Genomic DNA, 15,232 nt, shown 5'->3' on the forward strand with positions numbered 1-15,232 from the left:
AGGTTTCAGAAGGGGCTTTAGTCCATTTCACACCGATTTCCCCCAGGCTCTTTCCCTGCAGACAGACACTGACAATATACCAGGGCTACCCCCACAGAGACATTTTTATCCCCTCTCCCTTCGTGTCCCTGAGCCAAATGCCAGCAAGGACCAGAATCACAGGAGCTCCTTTGGGGATTCCCCCTGACACTGTCCCCAGGGCAGCACTTTCAGTACTGTTCTAGAGGTGGGACTAGAACCCAGGAGTCCCGGTTCCTAACCCCCCTCGATCCCATTCCCCTGCCAGAGAACCCAGGAGTCCTGGCTCCCAACCCCCTGCTGACACAGACCCACTCCCCTCCCAGAGCTGCAAACAGAACCCAAGAGTCCTGACTCCTATGATGTGTGGGGAAGGGAGCTCAGTAACTATGGCCCATTGTCTCTCTGGTTTCTCTCCAGAAGAGCTGAGTGGTTTGGTTGAGAGGGGCACCTGACCCACCAGGAGCCACCCTGACCCACTGTGAGAGCAGCAGAAAGCCAGAGCCCGCAGGGGGCAGAGGGCATGTTTAGGGGATCAGGGAGGGCAAAGGGAACTCTCCTGCCTGTACCCGCCAGGACTCAGAAACATGTGGGGGTGAGGAAGGCTATATTTGGGATGCTGGACCTGCCCCAGCAGTGGGGGAATTCACAGGGACACAGATTTTGGCACCAGAGGGCCCATTCCATTTCCAGTCCCCCCAGCCTGGGGCGGGAGCAGAGTCAGTGTCCCATAGAGGGAACCCTGGGCTGCATTAACAGGGGCAGAGAGGGGGAATGTGGTCCTGTGGCAGTTGGGAGGAGGCAGCAGTGGGGAGGGACAGGTGACTGGCGGCTGGTGGTTGTGGGGAGCTGGGGTGTGGCACAGTCTATCATCCTGTCCCATAGCACAGAGCTTCTGACTTGCAGCAGGGTGGTGGGGCTTGAGGCTTCTGCCCCATGGCAGACACCTGCAAAGGCTCGGGGCCCCAGCAGGTGCACCCCATGGGGCTGCATGTCCCGCCAGAGGACAGAAACCCCAAGCTCCCCTTCCTGCCTGTCTGTTAGGCAGAGAAATGTGGGGAGGGGTATCCCCTGTTAGCCAGGATGGGCAGGGCTGGTGTCCCAAGCCTCTGTTTGCCAGAAGCTGGGAATGGGCGACGGGATGGATCGTTGGAGGATTGCCTGGTCTGTTCATTCCCTGTGGGGTACCTGGCATTGGTCGCTGTTGGAAGACAGGATACTGGGCTAGATGGCCCTTTGGTCTGACCCAGTATGGCTGTTCTTATGGTGGGCTCCGGGAGCTCCACTTTAACTATGAAAGAGCCACATGTGGCTCACGAGCTGCAGTTTGGCCACCGCTGTACTAGGAGCTAGTCTTCCCCTCTTCTCTATCAGCCTGTCCCATAGCTCAGTGGTTAGGCTGCTCTCATGACAGACTATGCTGTTTAGAGCCTTTCTCTCTCGGGGGTCTTGAACCAGGATCTCCAGTACCTCAGAAAGTGCTCTAGCCACTGGGTTAGAAGTTAGACATGTGGGCACTGCCGCCTTCTCCATGACTGTTTGTTTTGCATGGAGCAAGGCAGGCGCCTACCTCATTCTCACAAGAAACAGCGTAGGTGCCTAAGCCACTGTGTTACCCCTCGGCCTCAGCAAAAGTGAGTTTTGCTGTAGATTAGATGGTGTGTCAGATCCCTGCCACACCTCTCTGTTTTCCTCACCAGCAAACTGCTCAGCACTCTCCCAGCCCAACCCTCGCTAACAACTGGTGAACTCCAGCCCCTGAGTGCCTCCAAGATGGTTCTCTGCAATGCACAGCCCCTATCACTGTACATTCACAGAAGATATTAGCAGGTTTCAGAGATATTAAGTTCACTTCTCTGTTAAAGAGTCAGTATGTTACAGCTTGTTAACTGAACTGGGGTAAAAACACCCCTTCCCTTGAAACACAGCCCTGAGTTGCTTTGTAGTGAAAGTAAAACAAGTGTATTAATCAAAAGTCATAGTTTAAGTGATACCCAGTAGAAGGAATAAAGATAGAAAGGGTTACAAACAAAAAAAGTAAAAATATGCTTCCTAATGGCTAAGAGCTAACTTAACAAGCTCCAATCTTTGTACAAGGTAGTTTCCTCACTAGTCTTCCATTCCCAGCAATGGCTGGCTAGGAGCCCCGCTGTCGGAGTTCAAGGTGCTGGTTTTTCTTGTCTCCTCAGCTGAAGGGTAATTTAGGGGTTTGCTCCCTGTCTCTTTATAATCCAGTAAACTTTAGAAATGTCTTCTTCTGACATGTCTCCCCACCTACAGGCCCTTTTCCCTGCTGGGGGTGGATGATATCCCGTGCTGTCTGCCTCCATGCTCCCTACACTGGCAATTTAGATGGTGCAAATGATCTTTTCCTGCAAGCTCCGATACAAATGAATAGCCTACTGAATTTGGCCACATCTGGTTTCTAGTGTTGTCCTCTTTTCTTTGTCTGGAGAAAACCTTTTGTTTATCAACTCTCCCTGACACGCCTGGTTTAAACACCTTTTAGGTACAGGCTTTAAGGAAGTGAGTATCCATAATTCCACCTACAGCACTGTCACACACAATTCGTAATGATATCAGTGACTGGCATGCTACTCGCTTTTGAATGATAACTCGCAACACAGACGCTGACCTTTTTCCCCCAGCGGGTGCTCCACCCCCACGCTGCCCTGAGGTCCTGCCCTCACTCTGCTTCTTCCCCTCCCCGATCTGCCTCCTTCCCTGAGGCCCATCCCCCACATGCCCTCTGCTCACTTCTCTCCGCCTCCTACCCCAAGTGCCTTCCACTAGCCGCTCACTGCTCGCTGGCCGCTCAGGGCCCGCTGAACAACTGATCAGTGGCCAGCCTGGGCTGGAACCACGGTGGCTGGTGGGTGCTGAGCACCCCCTATTTTTTTTCCGTGGGTGCTTGAGCCCCAGAGCAGCCACGGAGTTGGTGTCTATGGCTCATAAGGCATATTTTGCACAGATATTAGTGCAGTAGTGTGCAGGGTGTGAATACCATGGTGCCTAGGACCACAACAACCCAGGAAAAGACAAGTGATGGGCCATTAAAGTTGATGGGGAAAACACTGAAAACCTGAAACTGAAAAGAAAACCCCAGTCGTGGAAAACTAATAGTAATAATGATAATGAAACTTTCCCTCCCCTAGTGCTTCTTTCCTCCTCTGCCCCTAAATACACAGTAATTCCACTTCTGAGGAAGGTGGGCAATTGTTATTATCTCCACTGTAGAGACGGGAGGAAGGGGAGGGAAGTGACTGCACAGGAGACATTAGCAGAGTTGGTTACCCAGCCCTGGAGACCTGACTGCCACCTTCACCCCAGTCTAACCTCTAGACATCAGCCCCCTCTCCAGGATTCCTGCATCCCAATTCCCACTGCTCTTGCTATTACACCACATTGCCCTCATGAGAACAGTGCAATCCCCAAGGACCCCACCTCTCTGGGGAATCTCCACCATGAATTCCTCAGTCCCCAGCCAGCTCCCTGCATCTGCAGAGCTGGCCAATACACTGAGCATCGCTCTGACATCCTGTCACTTCAGATCGGCAGCTCTTCCTGCTGTATAACTACAGCCATGCAGGGCCCCTTGCTGCTTCCCTGAATATCATTCCCCTGTCCATACCTCAAGGTGCCCTAGAAGCCGCAGAGATGACTCAGACACAAATGACAATGGGGCATTTTTACTTCTTCCCTACACTGGAAAGAGTGTGTGGAACCCACAGAAACATCTCCCCACTGATCCCACCACTTGCTCCCCTCGGACCCTGAAATGACTTATCTCCCCAGTGCCCAGCATTTCCTTCTTCTCCGGGCTCCACCAACCACCCCCCAAACCATCCACCAGCCTGCTGTCCCTACCCAGATCATCCTCAAAGGAAGCACATTTACAGTTTGCTTCAGGAGGGCACAGACCCATTGCCCCGCAGGGAAAGCTCCTGACACCTTCTATCCTGTGTGCAGTTTCTGGTGGGACATCAGAGAGACCTTTGCCTTGAAGCTTTTCCCACAGTCTAGGCATTTATAGGGTGTCTCTCCCATGTGGGTTCTCTGATGTCTAATTAGGGCTGAGCTCTGCGTGAAGCTTTTCCCGCAGTCGGGGCATTTATAGGGTCTCTCTCCAGAGTGGATTCTCTGATGTGTAATAAGGGCTGAGACCTGACTGAAACTTTCTTCACAGATGGGACAATCATAGGGTTTCTCTCCTGTATGGATCCTTTGATGTGTAGTAAGGGCTGATCTCACACTGAAACTTTCTCTGCACATGGGGCACTTATAGGGTCTCTCTCCTGTGTGGATTCTCTGATGCACAGTAAGGTGTGAGCTCTGGCTAAAGGTTTCTCCACAGTCCAAGCACTTATAGGGTCTCTCTCCTGTGTGAATTCTCTGATGTTTAACAAGTTCTGAGCTCTGATTGAAGTTTTTCCCGCACTCAGGGCACTTATAGGGTTTCTCTCCCGTGTGGGTTCTCTGATGTTTAATAAGTTCTGAGCTCTGCTTGAAGCTTTTCCCACAGACGGGACATCGGTAGGGCCTCTCTCCAGTGTGAATTCTTTGATGTCGAAGAAGGTCTGAACTCTGCTTGAAGCTTTTCCTGCAGTCACGGCAGCTATAAGGTCTCTCTCCTGTGTGAACTCTCTGATGTACAATCAGGTTTGATCTCTGGTTGAAGCTTTTCCCACACTCAGCACATTCATGCCGTTTCTCTTTAGTGCTGATTCTCAGCTGCATTGTGGTCCTATTGAGGTCCTCCAAACCTCCCTCCCGGTGACTGGATTTTCCCTGTCTGTCCTCTGGGGGGTTTCCCAGCTGCCCCTCTGGCCTGCACTGAGTCTCACAGGATTCTCTCGGCTCAGAACCTTGAAAAATATCCTCTTCCGGTCTTCCCAGCAATATCCCCTGTGGTTCCACTTGCTTAAGACTTTTCTGCTGAGGAACCTCTTCCTCGTTCTCACTCCCCGTCCCATCACCTGCTGGGACAGAGAGAATCCAGACAGGAGTCACTCCCTGGGCCAGGGGGAAAGGGAACCTGAGAAAGGGGATGAGAATGGGGAAAACAAACCAAATAACTTCTGGAGAGATCAAAAACTCAGGAGTGGAATCTGAACCCCCAAGACCTTTCCACAAACAGAGAGAGAGGAGAGGACCAATTCTGCCTCTTCATCCCATCTGAACACTCAGAGAGACATGAGCTGCTGCCAGATGTTGGTCAGGGTGGATGGAAAGCCATGCGTCACATCTGCCAGGAAGATATGACAGCTCATGGGCGTAATCTTGACTAGGTTGAGATGAGGCAGAAATGGGGGAGTTTATAGGCCTGTGTGAGAATCCCAGATGTTTATGACAAGGCTGGATGATTTCTGTGTCCATTCAAACAATTCCTCACCTGAACTGGCACCTCTCAGGATCTCTCTTTCCTTGAAGCCTTAGTGACCTAGTACTCATGGCTCTTCCCCCCTTTCCAGCCAGGAGATCATGTTGGCTGTGGGAACTGGAAACCCAGCTCAGGGGAAAGAAAACAGCTGAGGCTGAGACTAGGATTTTACAGTTATTCTCAGGCACAGCTGTTTCCAGATGTGTCAGGTAGTGCCTTTGTATAAACCAAATGGCTTGGAAAATGGTCCTGGAGCTCCTTTGCGGGAGGTCAGGTGTTTATAGTGGCATGTGATTCCTGTGGAAGGAGATCCCGGGATCTCCATAAACTGGGAGGTCTTTTGACTCTGGCTCAGGAGTTGGACAATCTCTTACTCCTTTCTAACATTGCTGAGACCAAAGCCCTCTCCAGGCATGGACCCCGTTCTCTGTAGAGAGGGACATGTGAAATCTCTGTGTATCACTGTGTGCCCATGTTTAATAACACAGAGAGGAACATGCAACTCTTCCTCTCCATTGGAAGTTCTGGGGATGGACTAGCACAGGGGCGGGCAAACTTTTTGGCCTGAGGACCACATCGGGTGTCTGAAATTGTATGGAGCGCCAGTTAGGGGAGGTTGTGCCTCCCCAAACAGCCAGGCGTGGCCTGGCCCTGCCCCCTATTCAACCCCCCCTGCTTCTTGCCCCCTGGCGGCCCCCCCGGGACTCCTGCCCCATCCAACCCCTCCTGTTCCCTGACCATCCCCAGAACCCCTGCCCCTGACTGCCCCCTGCCCCCTATCCAACTCCCCCTGCTTCTCACCCCCGATGCCCCCCCCCCGGGACTCCTGCCCCATCCAACCCCCCATTCACTGTCCCCTGATGGCCCCCCTGGGATCCCTGCCCCATCCACCCCTCCCTGTCCCCTGACCATCCCTGGACCCCCCACCCATGACTGCCCCCTGCTGCCCCATCCAACCCTTCCTCTCATTCCTGACTGCCCCCCCAGAACCCCTGTTCCATCCAACCACCCCTTCTCCCTGACCGCCCCCGGAACCCCTGCCCCTGACTGCCCCCCCCCCACCCCATCCAACCGCCCCTCCTTCCTGACTGCCTCCCCGGGACCCCTGCACCCCTTCAACCCCCCTGTTCCCCACCCTCTGACTGCCCCAACCCATATCCACACCCCCACCCCCTGAGCACCACCCCGAACTCCCCTGCCCTCTATCCAACTCCCTCCCGCTGCTCCCTGACCATTCTGGATGGAGCACGGGTGGCTGGCGGTGCTACCCAGTGCACCAGGACAGGCAGCCGTGCCGCCTGGCTGAAGCCAGCCAGGCCACCGCACAACACAAAGCACTGGGTCAGGCCGCGGCTCTGCACCTGCACTGCCCAGCAAGAGCTCACAGCCCCGCCACCCAGAGCATTGCACCGGTGGCACAGTGAGCTGAGGCTGCGGGGGAGGGGAAACAGCATGGAGGGGCCACGGGCGAGCCTCCCAGGCCAGGAGCTCATGGGCCAGGCAGGAGGGTCCCGTGGGCTGGATGTAGCCTGCGGGCCATAGTTTGCCCTCCTCTGGACTAGCATCTCCACTGCGTCTCTGAATCTCCTCTCCCTTGGAAGAGGGTATGGAGTAGTCACGTGGATTCTGGTGGTGATGGGGGTGATCCCCCAAAATATAACGGAGCAGGGAAGAACCCTGAGCAGAAGCCAACCCGGGTACCTCAGAGACATAACCCCACCCCCCCAGCTTCTAATTCCTAAGGGTACAGGAATCCTTACCCAGCGAGGTCACATTCTCACAGTTCTCCTGCATGATGAGTCTCCTTCTTGAAGGTCACTGGCCCCTGAAATAGCAAGAGATCCTCATTCAGTACCTGCTGCCCCAGCCACAATCCCACCAGCTCACTCCAGGAGAGGGCTGGAAAATCCCCCTTCCCACAGAGAACAGGGAACTTTCCTGGGGAGAGGGGGAAAATTTCCAGATGCTTTAATTGAAAACAAACTGGTTGTGAGGTGAAAACCTGATGCCCAAGAGCCGCCGACTCTACTGAATGCGTCATGAATCTCATGATATTTAGTCTGGAGTTTTAGAAGTTTCCCATGATCTCACAATTCCTGACACAGAACTCACTTGTTTTCCCTTGTTCATCATGGCTGCCATCTCCCATGACCTTCAGAAGTGCTGAAGTCAAACCGCCCTTATTCAAGAGAGACAAGGGTGATATCTTTTATCGGTTCAACTTCTGTTGGGGAGAGAGACAAGCTTTCAAGTTTACACAGAGCTCTTTTCCTTCTGGGAAAGGTACTAAAGTCAGGGTGTCACAGCTAAATGCAAAGTGGAACAGATTGCTTACAAAGCCCCAGTCAAGGTGAAGTGGCCTGTTAACACCACTGTAGTCATAGAACAAAAAGGGGGTTAGAGAGTTACAGATTGTTCTAATAAAACCATAAGCCATAAAACCAGTGTCTCTATTCAGTCCATGATTTTTAGAGTCTAGCAGAGTTATGAATTTAAGTCCCCAGGCTCGTCTTTTGAAGGTGTTGAGCAGGTTTCTTTTGAGGATGAGGACTGAGAGGTCACATACAGAGTGATCATTTTGTGAAAAGTGTTCACCCACAGGTGATAGGGCATTTTTGTCTTTTCGCATTTTTCTGTGTCAGTTCATTTGATAGCATAGTGATTGTCTGGTTTCACCCACGTAGTTGTTACTGGGGCATTTAGTGCACTGGATGAGGTACACCCCATGTCGTGATGGGCATGTGTAGGACCCATGGATCTTGAAAGGTGTGTTGTGGGGGGTGTTGATCATTGTAGCAGTGGAGATATGTCTGCAGGTTTTCCATCTGTTGTTCTGGCAGGGTCTGGTGCTTTGAGTTGGTGCATTCTGGTCTGTGGAGAGCTTGCTTCTGATGATGAGCCTGGAGAGGTTGAGGAGTTATTTGAAAGCCAGAAGAGGGGGTTCAGGAAAGATTTATTTCAGGATGTGGTTCCCATCAAGTATGTGCTGTAGTTGTTTAATGATATCCGTATGGGTTTCAGTGTGGGGAGGCAGGTGACAACTACGGGTGTGCGGTCGGAGGGTTTTTTTTCTGTATTGAAGCAGGTTCTCTTTGGGTATTTGGGTGGCCTGATCCCTTATGTGATCTACTTCTTACATAAGAATGGCCATACTGGGTCAGCCCAAAGGTCCATCTAGCCCAGTATCCTGTCTTCCGACAGTAGCCAATGCCAGGTGCCCAGAAGGAATGAACAGAACAGGGGATCATCCAGTGATCCATCCCCTGTCGCCCATTCCCAGCTTCTGGCAAACAGAGGCTAGGGACACCATCCCTTCTGTTCCAGACTAATAGTCATTGATGGACCCATCTTCTTTGTTGGAGTGTCCTTGTTTGGTAAAGGTGGTTTTAAGTGTGTTAAGGTATGTATCCTGGACTTTTTCCTCAGAGCATAATCTGTGTCATTTGAGTGCCTGGCTGTAGATAACTGATTTCTTGGTATGTTTGGGGCAATTATTGGATCTTTGAAGTTAAGTGTGGTGATCTGTGGGTTTCTTGTATATTGTTGTCTGTAGAGTTCCATTATTGCACCTGATTGCTGTCCAGAAAGTTGATGCTAGTGTGGAAGTATTCCAGAGAGAGTTTAATGGATGGGTGACGGTTGTTGAAGTTGTGGTGGAAATCTGTGAGGGAGTTGAGGTGATCTGTCCGTAGGATGAAAATATCATTGATATATCTCAGGAACATCATTGGTTTCATGATTCATTTGTCTAGAAATTTTTCTTTGAAGAGGCTGGCATTTTGAGGAGCCATCCTAGTAATACCTATGGCTGTTCACATGCTTTGGACAAAGTGTTTGTTGTTGAATGTAAATTTGTTATATGTAAGGATGAAATGGACAAGTTTGGCGATATGCTTGGGTGGACATCTAAGCATTGTCCATTACCCTGTCCATATTTGAGGCAGGCAGCGATGCTGTCATTGTGAGGGATATTGGTGTACGTGGCGGTGACATCTCTCATGGCAAGGATGGTGTTTGGCGGGATGTTATTAAAGTTGCGATGTTTCTGCAGGAAGTTGGTCCAGGAAGCCAGCCCTTTGTGAGTGGTCTGAAGATGGTTTCTATGAGTCCCGATATTCATTCAGTCAGAATACCGTGGACATTTAGGATGGGTCTGCCTGGGTTCCCTTGTTTGTGTGTTTTCTGAAGCACACAGAAGGTCCATGGGATGGGTTCATGGTGGATGAGGTTGTAGAGTTTCTCTTGGAGTTGTTTGGTGAAGGATTTGATGATATCCTTAAATTTTGGTGTGAATTGTGGTGTGTGTGTGGGGGGGTCTTTTCTGAGTTCTTTATAATAGGGGGTATCAGAGAGTTGTCAATTTGGCTCATTAACGTAGTACAGTTGAGGACTATGATTGTTCATTCAATAATTATTAATTATTATTCCAGATGGCCACCATTTCCCTACAGATCTGGCATGTGGAAGTAAGGCAGCTCCTAGTAATGGTCACCAGCTCCCATTGTTTTCAGTATGGGTGAAGCCATGCTCTCCTCAGGGAATATGGCTGGGGCCCTATGGTTAGGCTGGATATATAAGAACATAAGAATGGTTTATACTGGGTCAGACCAAAGGTCCATGTAGCCCAATATCCTGTCTTCCGACAGTGGCCAGTGCCAGGTGACCCAGAGGGAATGAACAGAACAGGTGATCATCAAGTGATCCATCCCCTGTTGCCCATTCCCAGCTTCTGGCAAACAGGCTATGGACACCATCCCTGCCCATCCTGGCTAACAGCCATTGATGGACCTCCATGAATTTATCCAGTTCTTGTTTGAACCCTGCTATAGTCTTGGCCTTCACAACATCCTCTGGCAAGGAGACACCATGCGTAGAAAAGGAGACATGGGAAGCTAGAGCCAGACTGAGGAGGGTGCAGGGAATTAGTCGAGGGTGGAGAGGGCGAGAGGTGGATTGTGGGGCAGCACACAGGGTTGTCTGTGTCCAGGGGGCAGACTGAGAAGGAAGGAGGTGTGGTGAGATCCTGGGAGGGGAGCAAGAGGCAGACGGAAGAGGGTAATGAGTGAGGCACAGCAGGGAGAATGAGAGATGATGCGCACATGGGGGCAAGAGGGAAACAGAGGCCCATAGGAGTATGTGGGGTGGGGTGGGGTGGGGCAGAGGGAGGCTGAGAGCAGTGCAGAGGGATTTGTTAGGGTCAGACTGAGCCCGAGAATGATTTAGGGCAGGGTAGATAACCTATGACACACGTGCCAAAGGCTAGCTGATTTTCAGTGGCACTCACACTGCCCGGGTCCTGGCCACCGGTCCCGGAGGCTCCGCTGCTGGCCTGGGGTACTGGCCACCGGCCCCCTGCCAGCTGGGGTTCCGTCCGCCCGCCCCATTCAGCCCGCTGCTGGCCCTGGGTCCCGGCCACTGGTCCCAGGGGCTCCGCTGCTGGCCTGGGGTACTGGCCGCCAGCCCCCTGCCAGCTGGGGTTCCGTCCGCCAGCCCCACTCAGCCCGCTGCTGGCCCTGGGTCCCAGCCACCAGTCCCGAGGACTCCGCTGCTGGCCTGGGGTCTGGGCCGCTGGTCCCAGGGCTCTGCAGCCACCCCCAGCTGTGGTCCACTGGGCCCAGCCTGGGGCAGTGAGGGGTGCAGTCAGGGGCAAGAAGGGGAGCAGCTCAGTACCCCCCCCTTAAAAATTATTCCAGAGCCACTGTGCTGGAGTATTTTCAAGTCCTGATTTGCTGCTTACATCACTATCACACCACGTGGAACAGCGCACTGCGTTTGACGTTGAGATTAGAATGTACATGTAGGAACCTGAAAAGTTTGACGAAAGCGACTTGGATTTGTCTGTATTTCAGTGGATGGGTGTTGAAGATTTCGAAATGAGGCTCATTCAGTTAAAAACCTCAGAATTGTGGGCATCAAAGTTTGAGGCTCTGCGGAGTGCACTTGAAGCTACCGAGAGAGATCATGGGGCCTCTATTGTGACCTGCTGGACGTCCCTGCCAGTGAAATTTAACTGTTTGAAGAAAATTGCGTTTGCAATGCTTTCAGCATTTGGATCCACATACCTGCATGAACAGGTATTTTCACACATGAAATCTGTCCTCTGTCCCTCTCGGAGCTGGTTAACAATTGATCACTCAGAAGCCTGTGTGCAGCTTAAAGTATCCAAATATGTGCCAGACATTGGAAAACTCAGCAAAGAAAAGCAAGGGCAAGGATCTCACTAAACTGATAAGATCTACATTTTAATTTAATTTTAAATGAAGCTTCTTAAACATTTAAAAAACCTTATTTATTTTACATAAAATGGTTAAGTGATATATTATCGACTTATAGAAAGAGACCTTCTAAAAATGTTAAAATGTATCACTGGCACGCGAAATTTTAAATTAGAGTGAATAAATGAAGACTCGGCCCCCCACTTCTGAAAGGTTGCCGACCTCTGGTTTAGGGGAATGTCATGGATTAGGGAGTGCAGGGTGGGAGGCTGTGGGGGTTTGCAGATAGGGAGCTCAGGAGCATGTGGGGTGGCCAATGTGAGACGTACAGGGAAAGTGTAAAGGGAACGGCAGGTACATAGAGGGGCAGGTGTGGAGAGGAGACTGTGAGGATCAGGGGAGAAGAGACTGGTGACAGGGCAGTGATGCGGGAGGGTGTGGAGTTGGACACAGAATGGCAGCTCCCCCATCCCAGGAGTAGGGGAAGGTCAGTGGGTGGAATCTCCTTGTGAGAAGGGAGGCTGTAATTTTGCATGCACACTGTGGCAGGTGGAGTTTTGCTCTTGTGATGCAATATGCAACACACACACACACACACACACATACTCTCTCTCTCTCTCTCACTAAGGGGGCAGGTGGCTTCCCCCCAAAAGCTTAAACATCAGAAGATAAATAAAATCACCCCTCCCCACAAAGTGTATTTTTAAAACTTGTGATATTCAAGCCCAGTTCCTGACTTTCCAGAGTGACTTGTGGCTGCTAAATGCACTGGCTGTGCACCTCTGATGTCTACATGGTCAGGCAATTGTTACATCTCACAGAGGAATTTCCACCCTCTCCTGCTGGGGTTGTCCCTACAACTTATGCCCCACATTAAAGCAGGCTCAGAAGGGATTTCACTTGCTGGGCTCCTACCCCTTTCTGCATTCCCCACCCACACCCAGACCCAGACCAAACCTTCCAGCAGTTCTGTCCCTTCCCTGTCTCCTGGGAGGATTGGGTGAGCTGGAGCCAGTGAAGTGAGCTGTAGCTCACGAAAGCTCATGCTCAAATAAATTGGTTAATCTCTAAGGTGCCACAAGTCCTCCTGTTCTTTTTGCGAATACAGACTAACACGGCTGTTACTCTGAAACCAGATATAGATGTTACTCTGCAGCTTGCCAGGGTGAGAACAGCAGCAGGGTGAGAACAGCAGTTGGAGAGATAGCTCAGTGGTTTGAGCATTGGCCTGCTAAACCCAGGGTTGTAAATTCAATCCTTGAGGGGGCCATTTGGGATCTGAGCAAAAATTGGGTATTGGTCCTGCTTTGAGTAGGGGGTTGGACTAGATGACCTCCTGAGGTCCCTTCCAGCCCTGATATTCTCTGTGACAGTGGGGAAGATGCTTAATCATGTTTTTACCTTGTTGATACAGTATTCCCCTTCCATGTGCACCCACAACTCTTTTGCATGCATCCCTCTCGCCCTCCATCGGAGTGTGCAAATGGCATCCGTGTGCACATGCCCAGCATATGAAAACATTCCAGGTGAGGGCTACATTTTGGATGCCAATTCAGAGACCATAATTAAATATTTTGTCCCTGTTATTTCAGAGTTTTGGCGAGTGTCAGTTTTCTATGGAAAAAAAATCAATGAAATAATAACCATGCCCCAGCCCTACCATTCTCTATCACTTTGCATCTGGGGCTCTCAAAGTTCTTTACCCCCTCAGCCTCAGTCCCTGTGCAGTGGGTCAGGCTCAGTCAAAGACCAGAGCCACAGAGAACCTGCCCTAGGGGAGAGAGAGCAGGGACTAATCACCCTGCCTGATGTAGCTTTTCAACTAGATTTCCCAGCACTTTAGAGGAACCCATCCTCTACGGTCCTGCCCCAGCCCTTCCCCCGGGTCTCTCCCCTCACCTGCAGGCTCCGGCTCAGGGGCTGGTGTTGCCCGGGGCTGCTTCCAGCCACCGCAGAAAGTCCCCCATCAGTTTCTCTGATCTCTCCCTGACACAGAGCAGCAGCTACTTGTTCCAGGTCTCCAAAGCACAATGGAGGCAGCAGCAGCTTCTTCTAGGAGCCTTGATTACTAATCAGTCAAAAGCAGGAGTCACACACTGCATGATGCTCAGTTACGCTATATAGATATACTATATATTTGTATTACAGAAAAGCCTCAGAGCCCTTAACTCTCCCCCTTCCAGCATCTGTTACAAAGGTTCTTAGCTGCTTATCCTCTTGGCTACCAACCTGGGCTGCAGCCCAGTCAGTGGGACCAGTTGTAACTGAGTGTCTATCTACAGGGAAAGAGCCTGGGGGAAATCATAGACTATCAGGGTTGGAAGGGACCTCAGGAGGTCATCTAGTCCAACCCCCTGCTCAAAGCAGGACCAATCCCCAATTTTTGCCCCAACCCCTAAATGGCCCCCTCAAGGATTGAACTCACAACTCTAGGTTAACAGGGCAAGGCTCAAACCACTGAGCTATCCCTCCCCCACAGCAAATCAGGTTGTGACATGGATGAAAGCCCCTGCAGAAGCTTCCCCAGTCGCCCCCTTGCCCTGCCAGGCTGCAGAATAACGGCCAGGTTTTGCTCCAGATCCTCCCAAGGGATGGCAAACATTTGCTAGTGTGCTGTCCCCGAGCAGGCTGGAGCAGTCTGAGCAGGCTCAGTAACATCTGATGAAGCTGCTGCCCTCACCTGCCCTCCGAATCTGGGTGGGTCTGGTGGATTCCCCCCCCCCCCCCAGCTATGTAGTTATACCTACATAGGTCTGTAGTGTAGACCTGGCCTCAGTCCTTTCAGACCTGATGGGTGTGGGGTGGAGCAAAGGGGCCCCTGTCCCTGCTGGAATGCTGGGGAGATTTACCCATCGCTGCAGAGATAATAGGAGTAGATTTTTAAATGAAGAATAACCCGCCCCACACACACTCCCCTGAGCCCCCCCACTCTTCTCCTCTCCCTGAGGTGCCCTTCACTGCACAACATGCCGCCTTGCCTGCTGTCTGTACGCCCCTTTCCCCGCGTCTCCTTATCGCTCACCCCTCCCGCCCAGACACAGGTAGGGACCCCGGCTGGGGCCTGATCCTGCCCCCCCCCAGGCCTTTCCCTCCATTTCCTCCACCTGAACCACGACCCCCTACCCCACCCCTAACCCCCTGGGGCAGGTCCCGGGGAGATCCCACCCACCCCTCTCGCAGGCGCCTTCACCACAAGGGGGCGCACTCTGAGCTAGGGGCTGAGATCTGAGGCCGCAGGGGAAATTTCTGCGCTAAAGCCAGCCGCTCCGGGGCTGGCAGACACGCAGGGAGCAGCGATGGGAGAGGAGCTGGGGGGACGGACGCGCAGCACTTTCCCCCCAGTTCTCCCTCAAATACCTGCAGTCTCCGGCTCCGCCTGGTGGGCTCCCGGGTCCTAGGAGAGGCAGCAGCAATAATTTGCAGCTCCCCGGCTGTGGGGAGCACAGAGAGCAGCCCTCCCCCCACCAGTCGCAGCACCCGGAGCCCTCCCCTGGCTACAGTGTGGCCGGGCAGCAGTTCCAACATTGTTTCTGCATTTCCGGAGCTGCCGCCGCCAGGGGGCTCGGCTCGGCTCGGCTCGGCTCGGGGAAAGGCGGCGGCTGATCGCTGAACGATCCCG

General features: G+C 52.2%; 1 protein-coding gene and 1 pseudogene across 7 annotated transcripts in view; both read right to left on the minus strand.

Moving 5' to 3' along the window:
* The window catches only part of LOC311530633 (C-type lectin domain family 2 member D-like), an 839,985-nt pseudogene that overhangs the window by 526,474 nt on the left and 298,279 nt on the right, over positions 1-15,232 (minus strand). The window lies entirely within an intron of this gene.
* Positions 3,692-15,103, minus strand: LOC311530586 (uncharacterized protein). Of its 6 annotated transcripts, none has more exons than XM_084647399.1 (4): positions 14,971-15,103; positions 14,361-14,468; positions 7,159-7,223; positions 3,692-4,994 (listed from the first exon to the last, which is right to left on the minus strand). In XM_084647399.1, exons 3-4 carry the CDS (start codon positions 7,190-7,192, stop codon positions 3,973-3,975), a joined length of 1,056 nt encoding a protein of 351 aa, XP_084503525.1. In that variant the 5' UTR covers positions 7,193-7,223; positions 14,361-14,468; positions 14,971-15,103; the 3' UTR covers positions 3,692-3,972. The 6 variants fall into 6 exon arrangements, with proteins under 6 accessions (XP_084503525.1, XP_084503521.1, XP_084503526.1 ...); XM_084647395.1 differs by having other exon boundaries at positions 3,692-4,997; XM_084647400.1 differs by lacking the exon at positions 14,361-14,468.

This window comes from Lepidochelys olivacea (assembly GCF_965140295.1).
Source record: "Lepidochelys olivacea isolate rLepOli2 genome assembly, chromosome: 14".
Lineage (NCBI taxonomy): Eukaryota > Metazoa > Chordata > Testudines > Cheloniidae > Lepidochelys > Lepidochelys olivacea.

Excerpts from the sequence above, each read along its gene's own strand:
- LOC311530586 (XM_084647397.1), bottom strand. The coding sequence starts at position 7,192 with ATGCAGGAGAACTGTGAGAATGTGACCTCGCTGG. Across the intron at positions 4,998-7,158 it reads TGAGAATGTGACCTCGCTGG|CAGGTGATGGGACGGGGAGT; the intron begins GTAAGGATTCCT and ends TCTCTGTCCCAG.